The following is a 22,482-nucleotide window of genomic DNA, read 5'->3' as shown; positions in this document are numbered from 1 at the left end:
GTGTTCATTGAGCACTTGCGGAAGCACCGCATCGTATTCATTGACTGATATTTACGATATCTTGCGGAGATGGAGCGTCTCTGCAAGATAGACATGCTGCAGTCTATAATGACGCGGGATTTCATAAAATCCTCTCCACTATGCTGTAACATCTGTACGCTGCGGATTGGACTCTACGGATGTATGCAGCACCCAATCTGCAGCAAATCCAGATGTATTATGCCACATGGAAACAGGCCCTAACTCCCAACATGCAGCTCCTATAACATGCTGGGAGTTAGAGTTTGCGACAGTAGTGAGTGTTTTACTGTAACTTTTTTTTTTTAAACTTTTGCTCCAAATTACCGTGGCCACGCTAGAAGGGGAAGTACGGTAGACGTTCTCCCATCCAGATCACGAGCCGCAGTGACAACAGTAGCTGATGAGACAAGGCCAGTACACTGCAGCACGTGACCGGATGTGAGACCCCCTACTTCCTGTTTAGCGTGGCCGCAGAATACCGAAGTTCCGAACTACAGCGGCTGCGCCAAGACACCTCCACAGCAGCTGCTCTGCCGACAGACCTCCTCGACTCCACCGGCGACTCCCACACTGCAGCTCCACCGCCGGCGGCTCCCGCAGTGGCCCCTGCACCGCCGACAGATAGCGACTCTGCCGGCGGCTCCCACAATGCCGCTCCACCGCTGGCAGATCCCGCAGTGGCCTCTGCATCGCGGGCAGATAGCGACTCTGCCGGCGGCTCCCACAATGCCGCTCCACCGCCGGCGGCTCTGGCAGGGCCGCTGCACTGCTGGCGGCTCCCGCAGTGGCCCCTGCACCGCCGACAGATAGCGACTCTGCCGGCGGCTCCCACACTGCCGCTCCAGCAGGGCCGCTCCAGGACAGACAGACCTCCATGACTCCACAGCTGGTGGCTCCAGCAGGGCCGCTCCACCGTTGGCAACTCAGGCAGTGGCTGTCACACCGCCGGCGGCTCCCGCAGTGGCCGCTCCACCGCCGGCGGCTTTGGCAGCGCTGACAGACCTCCGTGGCTCCCAGCTCCTGCATTTCAGCTCTACCGACGCCGGCTCCCAGCTCCAGCTTACCCCATTTACAGGTACATTCCATCTATAATACGCACCCTCATCCCCCCCCCCCCCGAATTTGAGGGGGGAAAAGTGCATCTTATAGTCAACAAAATACGGTAAGTCAGATTATTTGGATTCAAAGTCTATTTCCAGTCAACTTAGATTAATACAACATGATACACATACACATTAATATAACAGTAACATTAAACATTAATACATTCTTTCCTGCACTAATTTTTAAAACTTAATCTATTGAAATTTATTGCATATATTTTTGCTTTTCAATATTTTACATCCTATTTTGACCTTAGCATCTAGGTGTGTACATTTTTCTTTGGGTATGTGCATTACCCCTTGTGACAAAGTCACTGGTAAAGTACTGAAGGGGGAGATATGTGTTACTGCGCTTAATGGTATCATTGATGTACAACCCAGAGTATTTTCCTCCAGCACACTATGTGCTGTGAGGTTTAAGCTAATTTCCGTAATGGTTAGTTTTTATGTGGACATCCATAGAGTGGGTGGGAGGGTGTCCACCTTATCTCCACCTGCAGGGCAGGCATCGCCGTGTGCTGACAGGACCTGTGCTGTCACAGTCATGTGTTCAGTCACATGGTGGAAGAGTCACATGGTCTGGGGCTTAAATAGCTGGATTCTTGAGGCAGTCTTTGGTCAGCAAGACTGGAGAGAGGATTGTCCATTGCCACACCCTCCATGAACCACATGTTGACCCTGGCAGCTTCAGGTTATTTATGTTGTGTTAGGTATTTGCTGTTACATATTCAATGTTGCCTCACTGTTTCCCCTATGAATTAGATTAATACAAGTGTTTTACACTCATAGCTTTGAGCTGGAGCTATTTTGGTAATTTAGGTAATTGTGGCGCCCCAGGGTCCTGGTCGTCACAGTGGTATTGCTTTCCTCTAGGGGAGAGTGATGCTACGTTCAGAGGCAAGGAAGGATAACTGCATCCAGGTATCACAAACATGCAACACATTCATACTCCAGGCCACCAGGGGGAGCTCTTGCTCCTATTTATTAGGTCACTCCCCACATTGGTAAAACTGGTCGCCTGTAGGGAAAGTTAGTTAGTTGCTGGCTGAGCTCCGCTCAGTTAGTTGGTCCCTGACAGGGGTGGGATCCTGTCAGAGAGCAAAGGAGAAAGACATGGAGCTGTGCATGCCCTCAGAGCTGCAGCTCCTAGGAAGAGACATTGAAGGCAGGGGGAGCTTTTGATCCTATTTACTAGGTGACTCCCCATATATACAGTGGGGCAAAAAAGTATTTAGTCAGTCAGCAATAGTGCAAGTTCCACCACTTAAAAAGATGAGAGGCGTCTGTAATTTACATCATAGGTAGACCTCAACTATGGGAGACAAACTGAGAAAAAAAAATCCAGAAAATCACATTGTCTGTTTTTTTATCATTTTATTTGCATATTATGGTGGAAAATAAGTATTTGGTCAGAAACAAACAATCAAGATTTCTGGCTCTCACAGACCTGTAACTTCTTCTTTAAGAGTCTCCTCTTTCCTCCACTCATTACCTGTAGTAATGGCACCTGTTTAAACGTGTTATCAGTATAAAAAGACACCTGTGCACACCCTCAAACAGTCTGACTCCAAACTCCACTATGGTGAAGACCAAAGAGCTGTCAAAGGACACCAGAAACAAAATTGTAGCCCTGCACCAGGCTGGGAAGACTGAATCTGCAATAGCCAACCAGCTTGGAGTGAAGAAATCAACAGTGGGAGCAATAATTAGAAAATGGAAGACATACAAGACCACTGATAATCTCCCTCGATCTGGGGCTCCACGCAAAATCCCACCCCGTGGGGTCAGAATGATCACAAGAACGGTGAGCAAAAATCCCAGAACCACGCAGGGGGACCTAGTGAATGAACTGCAGAGAGCTGGGACCAATGTAACAAGGCCTACCATAAGTAACACACTACGCCACCATGGACTCAGATCCTGCAGTGCCAGACGTGTCCCACTGCTTAAGCCAGTACATGTCCGGGCCCGTCTGAAGTTTGCTAGAGAGCATTTGGATGATCCAGAGGAGTTTTGGGAGAATGTCCTATGGTCTGATGAAACCAAACTGGAACTGTTTGGTAGAAACACAACTTGTCGTGTTTGGAGGAAAAAGAATACTGAGTTGCATCCATCAAACACCATACCTACTGTAAAGCATGGTGGTGGAAACATCATGCTTTGGGGCTGTTTCTCTGCAAAGGGGCCAGGACGACTGATCCGGGTACATGAAAGAATGAATGGGGCCATGTATCGTGAGATTTTGAGTGCAAACCTCCTTCCATCAGCAAGGGCATTGAAGATGAAACGTGGCTGGGTCTTTCAACATGACAATGATCCAAAGCACACCGCCAGGGCAACGAAGTAGTGGCTTCGTAAGAAGCATTTCAAGGTCCTGGAGTGGCCTAGCCAGTCTCCAGATCTCAACCCTATAGAAAACCTTTGGAGGGAGTTGAAAGTCCGTGTTGCCAAGCGAAAAGCCAAAAACATCACTGCTCTAGAGGAGATCTGCATGGAGGAATGGGCCAACATACCAACAACAGTGTGTGGCAACCTTGTGAAGACTTACAGAAAACGTTTGACCTCTGTCATTGCCAACAAAGGATATATTACAAAGTATTGAGATGAAATTTTGTTTCTGACCAAATACTTATTTTCCACCATAATATGCAAATAAAATGATAAAAAAACAGACAATGTGATTTTCTGGATTTTTTTTTCTCAGTTTGTCTCCCATAGTTGAGGTCTACCTATGATGTAAATTACAGACGCCTCTCATCTTTTTAAGTGGTGGAACTTGCACTATTGCTGACTGACTAAATACTTTTTTGCCCCACTGTATATATATATAACTGGTAGTCTGTAGGGAAAGGCACTTAGTTCCAGACATCCGTCTGAGGAGCACAGAGGGTCCACAGAGCTGTGCATGCTGTTATGACCTAGTGGTCAGGACAACAATGGACCTAGTGGTTAAGAGCACACGGAATGACCTGATAGTTTCTGATAATAAAGGACGAGCTCTGGGACGTGGGAACTCTGCTGACCGCAATCCCTAATCCTATCAAACACACTAGAAATAGCCGTGGATTGCGCCTAACGCTCCCTATACAACTCGGCACAGCCTAAGGAACTAGCTAGCCCTGAAGATAGAAAAATAAAGCCTACCTTGCCTCAGAGAAATTCCCCAAAGGAAAAGGCAGCCCCTCACATATAATGACTGTGAGTAAAGATGAAAATACAAACATAGAGATGAAATAGATTTAGCAAAGTGAGGCCCGACTTACTGAACAGACCGAGGATAGGAAAGGTTACTTTGCGGTCAGCACAAAAACCTACAAAAAGGCCACGCAGAGGGCGCAAAAAGACCCTCCGCACCGACTCACGGTGCGGAGGCGCTCCCTCTGCGTCCCAGAGCTTCCAGCAAGCAAGACAACAATAAAAATAGCAAGCTGGACAGAAAGATAGCAAACCAAAGAAATACAAGCTGGAACTTAGCTTCTGCTGGGAAGACAGGTCACAAGAACGATCCAGGAGAGAACAAGACCAATACTGGAACATTGACTGGTGGCATGGAGCAAAGATCTAAGTGGAGTTAAATAGAGCAGCAGCTAACGACTTAACCTCGTCACCTGTGGAAGGAACTCAGAAACACCCACCAGAGGAAGTCCATGGACAGAACCAGCCGAAGTACCATTCATGACCACAGGAGGGAGCCCGACAACAGAATTCACAACAGCATGCCCAAAGAGCTGCAGCTCCCAGAAAGAGACATTTTGAAGGCAGAATTGTATTGCAGCAAGCGTGAAGGAAGGCAAAGCAACGGAGAGGATACCAGAAGGGGACCAGCCCCGAACAGGCTGCCTCCTTCTGAGGCGCAGAACACCGGTAGCTGGAACACCGAGGTAGTAAGGACCTCTATGCCTTACTTCAGAGACCGGCAGGACAGCTAATTGCATGTAGCTAATTGCAAGTTACCTGTCCACACCTACACCCAGGAGGCACGGTGGCACCCCTCAGAGGCCGGGGCGTGCTAGAGTCCCTACAAATAGCCTCAAGCCTCCAGTCATACGGGTTTTGTCCTATCCGACTACGGGGGACAGAGAGAGAGAGACACTACATCTGTGAGGACCTTATTTGAAGCTTATGCAGTAAGGGACTACACCACTACAGCGCAAGGGAAGGCTATTGATTTCCACCTGGACAAGGGGACTCTGGACTTGCCTCCGAACCGGCCGGACTCTGCCTGCCCTGTGATCTGGTGCCCTGGACTGGGGATGCTGAAGTCTTCAGTAAAGGTAAAGAGACTGCAACATTGCGTCCTCATTCTTCACTGCGCCATTCACGATTAACTATCTACATATGGGAAGCCCTGGGGATATACTTGTGGGAAGGTATACCATCTAGCTGCCATAACATCACCCCAGTGGACCCCTTAAAGCAGTGTCGGTCAACCTGACCGAATACCACAGGTGGTGTCATGAACATAAGCCTTATCCCTTTACCCTTTTATACAGACGTCCCAGGGCCATGGACTGGGTCAGCCACCATGACATCCCCCTGTGAACCGCAGACCCGGTACCGAGTGACCCCCTTGCCCTGACGGGGCGCTCCATAATTATTATGTAACTAATTTTCTGTACAGTATATTTTTCAAAAGTCTGACATAATGGACATATGGTTGTCCAGGTCCTAATTCATATCTGGAGCCGATATGGGAGCGTTCGCGTAATGGTTGTTGCCCCTATCCTCTGGCCTGCTGTCGTGACCTAAAGCCAATGTTGGTGACTCAATGTTCTTCTCTCCACTACATGGGGCCTGGGGTCGGCCCGGGAGGGGTGCCGCATTCCTCATACCTAGTGTACCCTCTTACCTTCACCCGCTTTCCTTTCTCTCCCTCCTCCCCCCCCCCTTTCCTCCCCCCGCCCTTTTTTTTTTCCTTTCTTTTTCTCTTCTTTCTTTCCTCCTCTTTCCGTTTCTTTAATTCTTTCTACTTCTGCTTACTTCTTATATCTAGTGACATTCTATACTAATATAAACGATTAAATATATCTAGTAATGCTTGATTGCCTTTGATGCTGTTTATATGTTTCAACTATGAAAAGTATCATTGCTAACTTGAAAGTGTTATCGTTGGCAGTGGCCAACTACATTTAATATGTGCTGAGACTTTCTCTTTTTGTACGATCTACGGGTTGTACCCCGTTGAGTTTAATAATTGTTTCAGCACTGTACCATTGTTTGTATTGTTTATTTGCTTCAATAAACCTGATTTATACAAAAAAAGTCTGACATAATACGGTACTTACATCAAAAATCTCAAACCCAGCAATGTCCAGCACACCAATGAAGTATTGTCTTGGCTGCTTTGTCTCCAGAGTGGTGTTAATTCTCACCACCATCCATAAGAACATCTTCTCGTACACTGACTTGGCCAGAGCACCCATGGAGTAGTTCACCTGAATATAAAAAAGAGAGTCTACAATGAAAAGGAGTGGACAAGAAAAATCAAGAAAAAGCAAATGGTAACATTAAATAAGTATTCCTAACCTGTTGGACATTTTGCCCCTTGGTGACATACTCATTCCCAACCTTGACACGAGGATGACACAAACCCTTAAGGATGTCAGCAGAGTTTAGTCCCATTAAGTAAGCAGCTTTGTCAGCCTCTACATTACAAGAAAGGATCATTAAGAAAGGGCGCAAACATGGGTCATTTTTCAGTAAGTGTTCAGCATATACAGTATACAGCACTCTACACATTTTAGAGAGATGTGGAAAAATAGCTGCAAAGTAAGATTTTTTTCAAAAATAGAAGTATTTATACAGGATGGGCCATTTATATGGATACACCTAGGTGGGCCATTTATAAAACTGGTTCCAAAATAGCCGATTTCAAAATGGCTACCATGGTCACCACCCATCTTGAAAAGTTTAACCCCTCCCAAATACTATTGTGCCACAAACAGGAAGTTGATATCACCAACCATTCCCATTTTATTTAGGTGTATCCATATACATGGCCAACTCTGTAGTTTATTCTTTTATTAATTTACAAAATGTAAATTTAATGAACAAAAGATAAACTGCACACAATTTTTGAAGGAACTCAGTAGGGAAGTTGCTCCAAATATCTTGGAAAACTAAGACAGAATCGATGATGTTGAGATCAGGACTCTCTTGTGGCCATGAAATCACTTTCAGAACTCCTTGTTCTTTTTATGCTGAAGATAGTTCTTAATGATATTGGCTGTATGTTTGGGTTCATTTTCTAGCTGCAGAATAAATTTGGACCCAAACACCTCCTGATGGTAATGCGTTATGGATAAGTATCTGCCTGTATTTACCAGCATTTAGGACACCAAGAAATGAGCAAAATTGAGAACCGTAGATACAGTGGTTGGCCAAAGAAACGTAGTGAAGCAGATGAAAGATACATCATGCCTAACAAACAGGCAATCCCCACATGTATTCAGGCTGTCCAGCACCCGCAAATCATGCAGCTGCGGCGACACAAACTAAAAATACTCGGAGATCACCCGAGCATGCTCGGAAATCTCGAGTAACGAGTATACTCGCTCATCACTAGTACTAACCAGTGGAACATAGCTGCACCCATCTACTGTTTGGAGATGTCTGGTCAGAAGTGTTCTTCATGCCGAAAACCATACCTTTGACATGTAAACAAAACCAAATGATTTAACCCCTTAGCGACCGCTGATACGCATTTTAACGGTGGCCGCTAAGGGTACTTAAACCACAGCGCCATTAATTAACGGCGCTGTGGAAAAAGTAAATAGCGCCCCCCAGAGTCGGATTTTCTCCGGGGTCTCGGCTGCCGGGGGTAGCCAAGACCCCAGAGAACATAGTAACATAGTAACATAGTAACAAAGTTAGTAAGGCCGAAAAAAGACATTTGTCCATCCAGTTCAGCCTATATTCCATCATAATAAATCCCCAGATCTACGTCCTTCTACAGAACCTAATTGTATGATACAATATTGTTCTGCTCCAGGAAGACATCCAGGCCTCTCTTGAACCCCTCGACTGAGTTCGGGGGGTTTTGTACCGACCCCGCATTTGCGATCGCCGGTAATTAACCGTTTACCGGCGATCGCAAAAAAAAACAAAAACGTGATTTCTTTTTAATTTCTCTGTCCTCCGATGTGATCGCACATCAGAGGACAGAGAAAAGGGGTCCCCGATCGCCCCCCGATACTCACCTGTCTCCCCTGGTGCTCCTCGTGGCTCCCGATGGGCGCCGCCATCTTCAAAATGGCGGGTGCATGCGCAGTGCGCCCGCCGGCCGTTCCCGGGAGAATCTTTGGGGTCTCGGCTACCGGGGGTCGGTTTCACCGACCCCTGTTTTGCGATCGCCGGTAATTAACTGTTTACCGGCGACCGCAAAAAAAAAAAAAAGCAAAGTGTAATTCTCTGTCCTCTGATGTGATCGCACATCAGAGGACAGAGAAATAGGGGGATTCGGGGACCCTATCATACTCACCGGTGTCCCTGGGTCCTCCTGCTGTTCCTCCTGGCTGCCGGGGAAAAGAAAATGGCGGGCGCATGCGCAGTGCGCCCGCCATCTGTCTCCATCTGCCGGCCGGCAGGAGAAGAGCAGTTGGGGCTAAAATTAGGGTTAGGGTTAGGGCTAGGGTTTGGGCTAGGGTTAGGGCTAGGGTTAGGGCTAGGGTTAGGGCTAGGGTTAGGGTTAGGGCTAGGGTTAGGGTTAGGGTTAGGGCTAGGGTTAGGGTTAGGGCTAGGGTTAGGGTTAGGGCTAGGATTAGGGTTAGGGCTATGGTTAGGGCTAAATTTAGGGTTAGGGTTGGGGCTAAATTTAGGGTTAGGGTTGGGGCTAAATTTAGGGTTAGGGTTGGCGCTAAATTTAGGGTTAGGCTTCTTTCACACTTACGTCGGTACGGGGCTGTCGCAATGCATCGGCCCGACATACCGATGCACGTTGTGAAAATTGTGCACAACGTGGGCAGCGGATGTAGTTTTTCAACGCATCCGCTGCCCAATCTATGTCCTGGGGAGGAGGGGGCGGAGTTACGGCCACGCATGTGCGGTCAGAAATCGCGGATGCGACGTACAAAAAAATGTTACATTGAACTTTTTTTGTGCTGACGGTCCGCCAAAACACTGATCCAGTGCACGACGGACGCGATCCGTCGGCAATACAAGTCTATGCGCAAAAAACGCATCCTGCGGGTACATTTGCAGAATCCGTTTCTTGTCCAAAACGACGGATTGCGACGGATGCCAAACGACGCAAGTTTGAAAGTAGCCTTAGGGCTAGGGTTAGGGTTGGGGCTAAAGTTAGGGCTAGGGTTGGGATTAAGGTTAGGGTTTGGATTAGGGTTGGGTTGGCATTAGGGTTACGCTTGGGATTAGGGTTAGGTTTGGGATTAGGGTTAAGGTTAGGGTTGTGATTAGGGGTGTATTGGGATTAGGGTTAGGTTTGAGGTTAGGGTTGAGATTAGGATTAGGGGTGTGTTGGATTTAGGGTTTTGATTAGGGTTTTGGTTAGGGTTGACATTAGGGTTGTTATGTGGTAATTGTGATTATCGTTTGGGTTAGTGATTAGGATTATGGATCGGGTTGGGATTAGGGTTAGGGGTGTGTTGGGGGTTAGGGTTGGAGCTAGAATTGGGGGATTTCCACTGTTTAGGTACATTAGGGGGTCTCCAAACACGACAGCCAATTTTGCGCTCAAAAAGTCAAATGGTGCTCCCTCCCTTCTGAGCTCTGCCGTGCGCCCAAACAGTGGGTTACCCCCACATATGGGGCATCAGCGTACTCGGGATAAATTGGACAACAAATATTGCAGTCCAATTTCTCCTGTTACCCTTGTGAAAATAAAAACTTGGGGGCTACAAAATCTTTTTTTTGGAAAACAAAAATATTTTTTATTTTTATGACTCTGCATTATAAACTTCTGTGAAGCACTTGGGCATTCAAAGTTCTCACCACACATCTATATAAGTTCCTTGGGGGGTTTAGTTTCCAAAACGGGGTCACTTGTGGGGGGTTACTACTGTTTAGGTACATCAGGGGCTCTGCAAACGCAACATAACGCCCACAGGCCATTCTATCTAAGTCTGCATTCCAAAACGGCGCTCCTTCCCTTCCGACCTCTGCCGTGCGCCCAAACAGTAGTTTACTCCCACATATGGGGCATCAGCGTACTCAGGATAAATTGAACAACAACTTTAGTGGTCCAATTTCTCCTGTTACCCTTGTGAAAATAAAAACTTGGGGGCTACAATATCTTTTTTGTGGAAAAAAAAATATTTTTTATTTTCACGACTCTGCATTCTAAACTTCTGTGAAGCACTTGGGCATTCAAAGTTCTCACCACACATCTAGATAAGTTCCATGGGGGGTCTAGTTTCCAAAATGGGGTCACTTGTGGGGGATTTCTACTGTTTAGGCACATCAGGGGCTCTCCAAACGCGACATGGCGTCCGATCTCACTTCCAGACAATTCTACATTGAAAAAGTAAAACAGCACTCCTTCTCTTCCAAGCTCTGCGGTGCGCCCAAACAGTGGTTTACCCCCACATATTGGGTATCAACGTACTCAGGAGAAATTGCACAACAACATGTGTGGTCTAATTTCTCCTGTTACCCTTGTGAAAATAAAAATTTGGGGGCAAAAAGATCATTTTTGTAGAAAAAATGCGATTTTTTTATTTTCACGGCTCTACGTTATAAACTTCTGTGAAGCACATGGGGGTTCAAAGTGCTCACCACACATCTAGATAAGTTCCTTAAGGGGTATAGTTTCCAAAACGGGGTCACTTGTGGGGGATTTCTACTGTTTAGGCACATCAGGGGCTCTCCAAACGCGACATGGCGTCCGATCTCACTTCCAGACAATTCTACATTGAAAAAGTAAAACGGCACTCCTTCTCTTCCAAGCTCTGCGGTGCGCCCAAACAGTGGTTTACCCCCACATATTGGGTATCAACGTACTCAGGAGAAATCGCACAACAACTTTTGTGGTCTAATTTCTCCTGTTACCCTTGTGAAAATAAAAATTTGGGGGCAAAAAGATCATTTTTGTAGAAAAAATGCGATTTTTTTTTCACGGCTCTACGTTATAAACGTCTGTGAAGCACATGGGGGTTCAAAGTGCTCATCACACATCGAGATAAGTTCCTTAAGGGGTCTAGTTTCCAAAATGGTGTCACTTGTGGGAGTTTCCACTGTTTAGGCACATCAGGGGCTCTCCAAACGCGACATGGTGTCCAATCTCAATTCCAGCCAATTTTACATTGAAAAAGTAAAACGGCACTCCTTCCCTTCCAAGCTCTGCGGTGCGCCCAAACTGTGGTTTACCCTCACATATGGGGTATCGACGTATTCAGGAGAAATCGCACAACAACTTTTGTGGTCTAATTTCTCCTGTTACCCTTGTAAAAATAAAAATTTGGGGGCAAAAAAATCATTTCTGTAGAAAAAATGCGATTTTTTATTTTCACGGCTCTACGTTATAAACTTCTGTGAAGCACATGGGGGTTCAAAGTGCTCACCACACATCTAGATAAGTTCCTTAAGGGGTCTAGTTTCCAAAATGGTGTCACTTGTGGGGGTTTCCACTGTTTAGGCACACCAGGGGATCTGCAAACCCAACATGGCGTCCGATCTCAATTCCAGACAATTCTACATTGAAAAAGTAAAACGGCACTCCTTCCCTTCCAAGCTCTGCGGTGCGCCCAAACAGTGGTTTACCCTCACATATGGGGTATTGACGTATTCAGGAGAAATCGCACAACAACTTTTGTGGTCTAATTTCTCCTGTTACCCTTGTGAAAATAAGAATTTGTGGGCGAAAAGATCATTTTTGTGTAAGCAAAAGCGATTTTTTATTTTCACGGCTCTACCTTATAAACTTCCGTGAAGCACTTGGGGGTTCAAAGTGCTCACCACATATCTAGATAAGTTCCTTACGGGGTCTAGTTTCCAAAATGGTGTCACTTGTGGGGAGTTTCCACTGTTTAGGTACATCAGGGGCTCTCTAAACGTGACATGGCGTCCGATCTCAATTCCAGCCAATTCTGCATTGAAAAAGTCAAACGGCGCTCCTTCACTTCCAAGCTCTGCGGTGCGCCCAAACAGTGGTTTACCCCCACATATGGGGTATTGGCGTATTCAGAAGAAATTGCATAACAAAATTTATGGTTACATTTCTGTTTTTACACATGTGAAAATAAAAAAAATGGTTCTGAATTAAGATGTTTGCAAAAAAAAAGTTAAATGTTCATTTTTTCCTTCCACATTGTTTCAGTTCCTGTGAAGCACGTAAAGGGTTAATAAACTTCTTGAATGTGGTTTTGAGAACCTTGAGGGGTGTAGTTTTTAGAATGGTGTCACACTTCATTATTTTCTATCATATAGACCCCTCAAAATGACTTCAAATGTGATGTGGTCCCTAAAAAAAAATGGTGTTGTAAAAATGAGAAATTGCTGGTCAACTTTTAACCCTTATAACTCCCTAACAAAAAAAAATTTTGTTTCCAAAATTGTGCTGATGTAAAGTAGACATGTGGGAAATGTTATTTATTAACTATTTTTCATGACATATCTCTCTGATTTAAGGGCATAAAAATACAAAGTTTGAAAATTGCAAAATTTTTAAATTTTTTGCCATATTTCCGTTTTTTTCATAAATAATCGCAAGTAATATCGAAGAAATGTTACCATTAACATGAAGTACAATATGTCATGAAGAAACATTCTCAGAATCAGCGGGATCCGTTAAAGCGTTCCAGAGTTATAACCTCATAAAGTGACAGTGGTCAGAATTGTAAAAATTGGCTCGGTCATTAAGTACCAAATTGGCTCTGTCACTAAGGGGTTAACTATGCAAGAAAACATATTGACTATGGTGCAGAAAATTGCCAGCAGCATCTCTGCGCTTAGGAGTCAAAATGTGATTTTTTTGGCTGTAACAGAACTAAGTTTGTTCATCAACGGGCTAGAGAGCAGTACAATAATGAGTGTCTGCAGGCAACAATGAAGCATGCTGGAGGTTTCTTGCAAGGTTGAGGCTGCATTTCAGATGGAAATCGAGTTGGGAATTTTGTGAAAGCTAATTGTGTCTTCAATGATGAAAAATACAGGCAGATATCTATCCATCATGCAATGCCATGGTGTCTGAGTGGCTCCAAATGCATTCTGCTGCAGGACAACAATCACATCAAGTTTGTCTGGAATTACATGAAGAGACATAAGGATTTGCGCCAGTCTACATCCACAGAAGATCTATAGATACTTCTCCAAGATGTTTGGAACAACCTTCCTGCTCAGATCATTCTATTTACATACAGCCATTAAAAGTTTATGCTGATATCATACCCTCAGTTCCATCAGGCTCTGCCTGCTCTTCCCTTTGCTTCTGCTTGAATTTCATGTTTCCAGAATGCATAATGGCTCCGGTTAGCTTGTAAACCCCAACTTTTTCATCAGCAGTAAAGCCCAGAACGTCAAAGGCATTCTTTGTCCAGGAAAAAAGGAAAGAGAGCAGAAATGTCATATAGAAGCCAAACAGAGTGCCATATTTTGGGCAGAGGCAGACAGTGCTAAATAAGAAAAAAAAACATGTTGACATAAATCTGGGATAGACTAAACAGGAGAAAAGAGGATTCTCATGATAGGGTTTGTAAATCACAAATCTTACATCAGTTGCCATAAGTTCATCAGCGTCATCTATGGAGGCAACTGTGACTTCTCCTTGGGAGATATAGGCATAGTCATATGGATTATTAGTGACCAGAAGCATGTCTGCAATTAAGAAGCACAAAGCAAGTGATAAGTAAATTAGAATTTTATATAGAATATCATAAAAACCTGGAATCTAAATTATGACTATGTTGTCTTATATAAGTAATGAAATGCTGACCAAGAAGTTCTGGCTTTTTATTAGATAAGATCTGGTAGAAGATGTGATAATCTCTTTCAGACTTCAGCTGGAAGATGACACGGGACTTCTCCAGGAGATCTGCAAGAGACAAGCGGTTGAGTTGAAGTTAAAGGGGCTGCATCAAATTTGGAAAGTTATCCTCTATTGATAGGATAGAAGATAACTTCCGATTGCTTGGATTCTGACCTCTAGGATCCCCACCGATCCCAAGAACCGGTGCTCCAAAGAGTCTGTGTGACTAGAGCAGTGGTCAATCATGCACAAATCTGCTGTATTCTTTTTTTAATGCAAGTACCGAAGACCAGCTGAACACTGAGCTTGGCTGTCTTTTACAGAGGATGGATGGAGTGAAGGTATGCATGATTGCCCACCACACCATTCACATAGGGAACTTCAGAGCTTTCGTTCTCAGGATCGGTAGGGGTCTCAACATAGATAGGGGATAACTTCCAATCTTGGTAGGACCTCTTTAATGAAGAGGGTAATAGGATAAAGATGTAATAAAAATGAAACTAGTAGCTAATTATCTTAAATGAGACTTCACTTGTTTATCATGTACATAGTAATCAGAACATAATATATATATATATGTATATATATATATATATACATATATATAGTCCAAAAAATTAAGGCAGCACTCCAATAGGAAAAATAAAAGTGGTTTATTGGCCCATGTGCGACGTTTCAGTCCAGGATGTGGACCTTTCTCAAGCACATCGACACCCTGGACTGAAACATCGCACATGGGCCAATAAACCACTTTTATTTTTCCTATTGGTGTGCTGCCTTCATTTTTTGGACTATATATATATAACTGGAAGGATTTTTTGCACCCCTTGTTTTCTTTTGGTGCTGCTTTTTGTTTTCTTTTTATATATATATATATATATATATATATATATATATATATATTAATCCTTGTGGAACGCTGAAGATCCCCGAAACACATTGTGAGGTTCTCTAGCAAAGGACTCCACATTTAATTAATTTAAAAATGTATAGAACCAGATGTACAAAACATTCTACATGTTGGAGACATATAGTGCTTAATCTGCCGTCACAATGACTGCCTTATGCTAAGCCCAATATTATACAGAAATATAGAGCTATTTTGAAGTGTATATGATAGTTCATTCTTTCATCTTTGGCAGAAAGGTTGACATTCACTGTTGTAGTCAGTAGTAGTTTATAATCCCTAATTTATATGTCTTGGAAAGTTGAAGTAAACTCACAGGTTTCTATGTCAGCAGAAGCCAGCTTTCCAGAGGCTCCAAAGTGGATTCGGATGAATTTACCCTGAACAGCGATGAAAACAAGAAAAAGAGATGAAGGCAGAAAAAGTAAACACTTCTAACTAGGAAACTAGGAAATATACTGATGTAAGGACTAAGGAAGAAAACCATGACATGTAGAGAATATAACAAGGGTATGTACAATAGAACTATAGACAGCAGGGTGTATAGTGATATAGAAACCAGTCAAATAAGACAAGACAGAAAACAATAGAGTATAAAAATAAAGACTTACGAATCGTGAGGAGTTATCATTTCTGACAGTCTTTGCATTGCCAAAAGCCTCCAATGCAGGGTTTGCCTGGATAATTTGATCCTCCAGAGTTCCCTAAAATTAAGTTTTATGGGTTATTGCCATATACATCTACTGCAATAATCATTCTATCTCCAATTCCTTGCAATTAAAATTCCCATAGAATAAGGGATGAGTGTATGATTGCTGAAGGCCTCATCGCTGAGTCCCTCACTAGAACAGGAATCCTTCAGTCCTCCTCACCTACAGTACATGGCCATGGTGAGGAGCAATTTGAGTGGATCAACAGAAGAGCTTGCACATGGAGCTAGTAAAGAAAGACATAGCTCAGCTATTTCTGTCTGCAGTGAGGCCTTTGGTGTTCATAAATTTATTACCCATCATTTATATAGGTAATAATGTTCTTAGTGGGAATTTTCCTGTAACTGTGGTTATTACTTGTCACGATCCCTCCTGTAAGTGAATGATTACTATGCTATTCTGTGGAAACTGTCTTACTGAGCTGTCTGTGTCTTGATTGACAGCTTGGCTGTCCAATACTGTGATGGGCTTGCTGAGCTGTCGGGGCCTTGATTTACAGCTCTGCTGTCCAATCTGTGACTGGGACGTGTGGGACATTCTGCAGGTGTTCAGTGTTCTGGTAATCGCATAGCTACTTAACTGTATGTGCTTCTTGGTGAGTGTAAGGCTTCTTTCACACTTCCGTTGGTACGGGGCCGTTGCTAAGTGTCAGCCTGACGTACCGACGGACATTGTGAAAATTCGGCACAAAGTGGGCAGCGGATGCAGTTTTTCAACGCATCCGCTACCCATTGTAAAGTCCCAGAGAGGAGGGGGCAGAGTTCCAGCCGCGCATGCGCGGTACGAAATGTAGGATCCGACGTACGAAACAACGTTCCCTTTAACGTTTTTTCGATACGACGGTCCACCAAAACACGACACATCCAGTGCACGACGGACACGACGTATGGCCATACGTCGCGAGCCGTCGGCAATACAAGTCTATGGGCAAAAAATGCATCCTGTGGGCAACTTTGCAGGATGCATTTTTTGCACAGAACAACGCATTGTGACGGAGGCCAAACGACGCAAGTGTGAAAGAGGCCTTAGCCTGATTCTGTTGCTCTGGGTTCTGATCTTCTGCTGCCTGACACTTTGGACCATGTTCTGACTACCCCTTTGTTTTGTCCTTCGGGTTTTGCTCCTCTATCTCTTGTTATTGACCCTGGACTGTGACCTGACTTACGCCTTTGTCTTTTCCCTTGGTTATATACGTACTCTCTCAGTATTGGCCTCGGAATGTCTGGCTCTTCTGCCTGTCTGCCTAGCATCACATTACTATTATACTCTTAATTTACCTCATTATTTGTACTTTAATTGACTTGACCTACCACCTAGTTGTATTGCCCATTACCTTGTTGGCACTTGCTGCGTCCTTTTTTCCTCCAATGGCCGCAATACTGGCAAAGTACTGGATGACACGCTTAGTGTTCACAGTCTTCCCTGCACCAGATTCTCCACTAAGGAGCATTAAGTAGGAAACAAGCAAATCAGCGATTGAACGGCAAATTACATGAATAATACAATCTAAATGACAAACTCACGTGATAAGGATAGACTGATTCTCACGATCTGAGGAAAAGGAAAATATCCTATTATAAACAGCATTGTATATGGTGTGTATATTAAATGTAATTTTTTTGCAGTTGATGGTGAGAGACTGAATATAATCCAGAAACTATAGCAATGCATACACTTGCTGGTTGGTAGGAGATCAAATACTTATTTCATGCAATAAAATGCAAATTAATTATGTAAAAATCATACAATGTGATTTTCTGGATATTTTTTAAGATTCTGTCTCTCACAGTTGAAGTGTACTTATGATAAAAATTAAATATCTCTATATTCCTTGTAGGTGGGAAAACTTGCAAAATCGGCAGTGTATCAAATACTTCTTTTTCCCAATGTATTGGTACAAATACAAAAATGAAGGGGTCAGACCTGTCAGCATGTACTGGTAGGCATTGTCAGAGATGGAGAAGATGTGAGGTGGAGCTTCACTCCTCTTCTTCCCACGATAAGCGGCCACAACCTCTGCATTATACACAGGAAGCCACTTGTAGGGGTTCACTGTCACACAGAACAGTCCTGAATATGTCTGAGGGGCGAGAAAATAACATATGTTTAACCTAGAATTGTATCTTTTGTAATCTACCACTTTTTCTTTATGTAATATATGATATTACAATATGATGGCTGACAAACATGCCGTAGTCACTTACATAGATCATCCAGGCTGCATAACGCTCTTTGAGGTTGTACAGCACGGCTGGTTCATGCAAGAAAGTCAACATCGCCATGTCCTCAATTTTATCAAACTTAGGAGGGTTTTGTTGGTGAATGTCAGCTTCTTTCACAGTAACCGTCTGGAATTAAAAAACAAATATATATATATTTGCACATCATCTTACTATACGAAACATCATAACACACAATGGACAATGTCGGTGCTTATAATACACCCACTGTTGGACATAGACATGAGGGGGGACCTGTGGAAGAACTGTTTCTGTGTTCCTTGCTCTTATGAGTTAATTTATGAAAAGATGATGTCATGAAAGAGCTCCTTTATCCTTATATTGATTCTAGTCAATCATAAATCCAATGGTTCAGAATTCAGGATTCAAAGATGTTTTAAGTTAAGGCAACTACGATACCTTTTTAATAGTGGTATTAAGCCTGTTGCCTGTAAGACCCCAGTGCATCTCCTTATGTTCCACTTATGACATTTCCACCCCACTACACCATTAACTTCACACCTCACATTATATCATACCTTTCCAGATTCAGTATTAGCTGTAACTTTTCCTCCTTCACGACTGGTGATTTTGGCTTTTACATATTCTTCCTGTGGGTCTGGGATGAAAACTTCAGTCTTAATATCAAAAAGACGAGTCTGGGCCTCTAGCCGTTCCTTGTCAGACTTTCGGAGGTAGGAGGCTGCAGCCCCGAAATCTGCCATAGCTGCGTCACCCATTGTGAAATCTGTTGGAAGAGTAAAGAATTGGTTACATAAGTTATCAGAAAAGACATGGGTCCATCAAGTTCAACCTTTCCCAAGGTGGATACATACATGGTAAAAATGACATCAAAGTCATTCATGAATACTTATGTCCTTAATAATGTACTTGATATCATAACCCCCTGAATTTGGATTGTAAAGTACAAATGATTTATACCAGTGGTCTACAATCTTTGCCTCTCCTGATATGGCACCTCATATGATGTCTAGGTAGCCACTGTCAGGGCAAGCTGGTAGTTGTAGTATCTTGACAGCTAGACACAGGTTGGAGACTACTGATGTAGATAGGAATTAAGACTCCATTAATCATAAACATTTTTTATTTCTTGTATGTGAAGATGGAAAAGGAGAACACAGGTACTAAAACATACTTTTATCGTCACTTTCTCTCACCTTGTTCTTAATAAAAGGACCAGAGAGAAGACAAGTTCTGTAAAACAGAAATGAAGGATTAGATGTGGCATGTTAGGGGCAGCTCATGAGGATGGATCTGGAACTGAATAATTAACATTTTTAACGAAAGAGTGATAAGGATCCATAGGTTAAATTGAGGAAGGGCATATAGCTATTCATAGATGAGAGGCCAAGAGATGAGGATGAACACAGTACATTTATGTTACACTATGCTGTATTACTACATGAGCCCTAGTCTGGTCTTACTACTGTGCTTAAGAGTGAGGATGTATGAATAATGACCCATCACATTGGAAGATATCATATACATAACGTGGTACTCGTTATATTGTCATATAACAATAACAATAATGATAGTTACCCTATATTATCACAAAAGCTTCTCTCATTGCAAACACCCCATATACTACAAGTAATCATTATTATTATTACTTATATCCGTGGCACCCCTGTTTTTATACTGTCATACAAAATGGCTTTCCTAGACAAGGGAAACGTAGAGATGGCAAAGTACAGTTCAGTTCTGGATTAGTTATTGTAAAGCAATGAGACATTTGTGATATACGGTACTTAAGATCCATTGTCAAATGAAGACAAGCCAAGTCCCCCAACAGCCTTATAGTGATTGTTCAGGACTAGAAAATAAGCTGTAACTGCTTTCTTACTAAAACAGCATCACATCTCTTCAATAGTTGGACTCTCCCAGATATACATTTAATGCCTATATTGAATATTTTCACAAATAGCCGATCCCGAAACAGTACCGGAACATACAGTTGCACGATTTTAGACACAGCCTCAATGTATGTTGTGCTAAAAATAAGGATACAAATGGTATGTAGATGGTATTGCAGCTCATTCCCATTCTCTTCAATGGAGCGGAGCTTCAATACCAGACATAACCCATGCACAAGTTCCTGTTTTTGTAAGAAAGTACCGTATCCATATTCTTCCTGGACAAACCCTTTAAGTTATGATACAGAAAAGCAGAAAGCATTTGAAAGACATACATTGTGGCTTAAAGGCACATCATAATCTGGGCATGTTATCTCAAAGCAAGGGATTCCCTCTGTTAGTTCAGAAAGTGCAGTGAACAACCCCTTGACATGAAAAAGGCGCATGGAAATGATTAATCTGGTAATTCTATAAATCATGATTAGTATTCATGTACTTCAAGCTAATAGTTCTGCAGCTCATATTGCAGTTTAACCTGCTCATTTTGCTTTAAAATTCTCTACTGGGCAAAAAACAACCAGGGTTGCCAACCATCCAGAAATGCCAGGACCATAAAATAGGGCACTGTCTGTAAAAAACAATTTAGGGCGCCCGTGATGTCTTTGAGGCTGTAGAAACGTATACAGATTATTTTGAATGTAATTATCATCATTTTACAGTGAACGCAGCTGATGTCTTCATATCAGAATTATGGGCTGTAGACATGGATCAGTTATAATCATAATGATTTATTATAGTTTTCCAATGTGTCCATAAAATTATTGTCTGTCCGTGAATTTTTAATAGGTTGGACAGAAAAAAATAAAAAGTCAAGTTGGGAACCCTGAACGCAACTAGTTTGATGAATATAATAAAGTGTCTTGTGCACAGGCACATCTTTTGCAAGACCTTTGATATTGCCCAGTTGTTAAAAGGAACCTGTCACCTGAATTTGGCGGGACTGGTTTTGGGTCATATTGCCTTGCGCAGGCATGTACTACGGAGGACAGAGAATGAACTTCAATCCAATATTGCGGCCAGCATGCAGCCAGCGGGTAAGGAAAGGGTGAATCAAACACCCCAAAACTCCGCCCATATGACCCAAAACCAGTCCCGCCAAATTCAGGTGACAGGTTCCCTTTAAAGCCACTGGCATGTGGGGTGATGTAAGACGATACACTATAAATTATAATGATTTGGCACCAGGAGGTGTGTGTTAGCATTATCCATTGTTGCCTGTACTGAACCCATTATTCTCTCTTCTGGCATGTGATATATCATTTAGGTCGGGTTCACACGAATGTACGGACTGCATTGCTCAGACTGACCGCGGGTCTCCCGAACACTTACAGCCTCATATGGGTCCTGTAGTCAGTCTGGGCATTGCCGTCCATATATGTACAGTAAAATACAGCTCTGACAAAAATTAAGAGACTACCACATCAAATCCCTGTCATGGGCAGCCCAATCTCCAGACCTGAACCCCATTGAAAACCTCTGGAATGTAATCAAGAGGATGATGGATAGTCTCAAGCCATCAAACAAAGAAGAACTGCTTACATTTGTGCGCCAGGAGCAGTGTGAAAGACTGGTGGAAAGCATGCCAAGACGCATGAAAGCTGTGATAAAAATCATGGTTATTCCACATATTGATTTCTGAACTCTTCCTGAGTTAAAACATTAGTATTGTTGTTTCTAAATGATTATGAACTTGTTTTCTTTGCATTATTTGAGGTCTGAAAGCACCGGTTTTGTTTGTTTTTTTAATTTTGACCATTTCTCCTTTTCAGAACAAAAATACAAAATTTATTGCTTGGAAATTCGGAGACATGTTGTCAGAAGTTAATAGAATAAATGAACAATTTACATTTTACTCAAAAATATACCTGTAAAGAGAAAAAAATGAACATTTTACAGTAGTCTCTTAATTTTTGCCAGAGCTGTATGCCCATGTGAACCCATCCTAACCTACATTCGTGGGGGTTACTTACGAGGGCCCAGCAGACTGACTTATTAGTTATGGAAAACCATTTCATGCTAAATTCAAAAACACACAGTTATTTTTGCTGATATACAAGATGGGTTTGCAGTGACTGAATTAGGAGAGCTGTGCATGGACCTGCTTTATATATATACAGTGGGGCAAAAAAGTATTTAGTCAGTCAGCAATAGTGCAAGTTCCACCACTTAAAAAGATGAGAGGCGTCTGTAATTTACATCATAGGTAGACCTCAACTATGGGAAACAAACTGAGAAAAAAAAATCCAGAAAATCACATTGTCTGTTTTTTTATCATTTTATTTGCATATTATGGTGGAAAATAAGTATTTGGTCAGAAACAAACAATCCAGATTACTGGCTCTCACAGACCTGTAACTTCTTCTTTAAGAGTCTCCTCTTTCCTCCACTCATTACCTGTAGTAATGGCACCTGTTTAAACTTGTTATCAGTATAAAAAGACTCCTGTGCGCACCCTCAAACAGTCTGACTCCAAACTCCACTATGGTGAAGACCAAAGAGCTGTCAAAGGACACCAGAAACAAAATTGTAGCCCTGCACCAGGCTGGGAACACTGAATCTGCAATAGCCAACCAGCTTGGAGTGAAGAAATCAACAGTGGGAGCAATAATTAGAAAAAGGAAGACATACAAGACCACTGATAATCTCCCTCGATCTGGGGCTCCACGCAAAAT

General features: G+C 43.0%; 1 protein-coding gene across 1 annotated transcript in view; it reads right to left on the bottom strand.

Moving 5' to 3' along the window:
- The window catches only part of LOC138673533 (myosin-6), a 50,591-nt gene that overhangs the window by 27,007 nt on the left and 1,102 nt on the right, over positions 1–22,482 (bottom strand). Inside the window, exons 2-14 of the mRNA XM_069761806.1 lie at positions 19,055–19,091; positions 18,416–18,624; positions 17,862–18,005; positions 17,581–17,737; positions 17,181–17,208; positions 16,991–17,096; positions 15,559–15,651; positions 15,264–15,327; positions 14,008–14,106; positions 13,786–13,889; positions 13,464–13,602; positions 6,651–6,769; positions 6,410–6,559 (exon numbers count right to left, since the gene is read on the bottom strand). Coding sequence (XP_069617907.1) covers positions 6,410–6,559; positions 6,651–6,769; positions 13,464–13,602; positions 13,786–13,889; positions 14,008–14,106; positions 15,264–15,327; positions 15,559–15,651; positions 16,991–17,096; positions 17,181–17,208; positions 17,581–17,737; positions 17,862–18,005; positions 18,416–18,616 — 1,404 coding nt within the window. The 5' untranslated portion in view covers positions 18,617–18,624; positions 19,055–19,091. The remainder of the gene's footprint in view (positions 1–6,409; positions 6,560–6,650; positions 6,770–13,463; positions 13,603–13,785; positions 13,890–14,007; positions 14,107–15,263; positions 15,328–15,558; positions 15,652–16,990; positions 17,097–17,180; positions 17,209–17,580; positions 17,738–17,861; positions 18,006–18,415; positions 18,625–19,054; positions 19,092–22,482) is intronic.

This window comes from Ranitomeya imitator, chromosome 1 (assembly GCF_032444005.1).
Source record: "Ranitomeya imitator isolate aRanImi1 chromosome 1, aRanImi1.pri, whole genome shotgun sequence".
In the NCBI taxonomy this organism is placed as follows: Eukaryota; Metazoa; Chordata; class Amphibia; order Anura; family Dendrobatidae; genus Ranitomeya; species Ranitomeya imitator.
The sequence above is the reverse complement of the archived record's forward strand: the minus strand, read 5'-3'. Positions and strand labels throughout refer to the sequence as shown.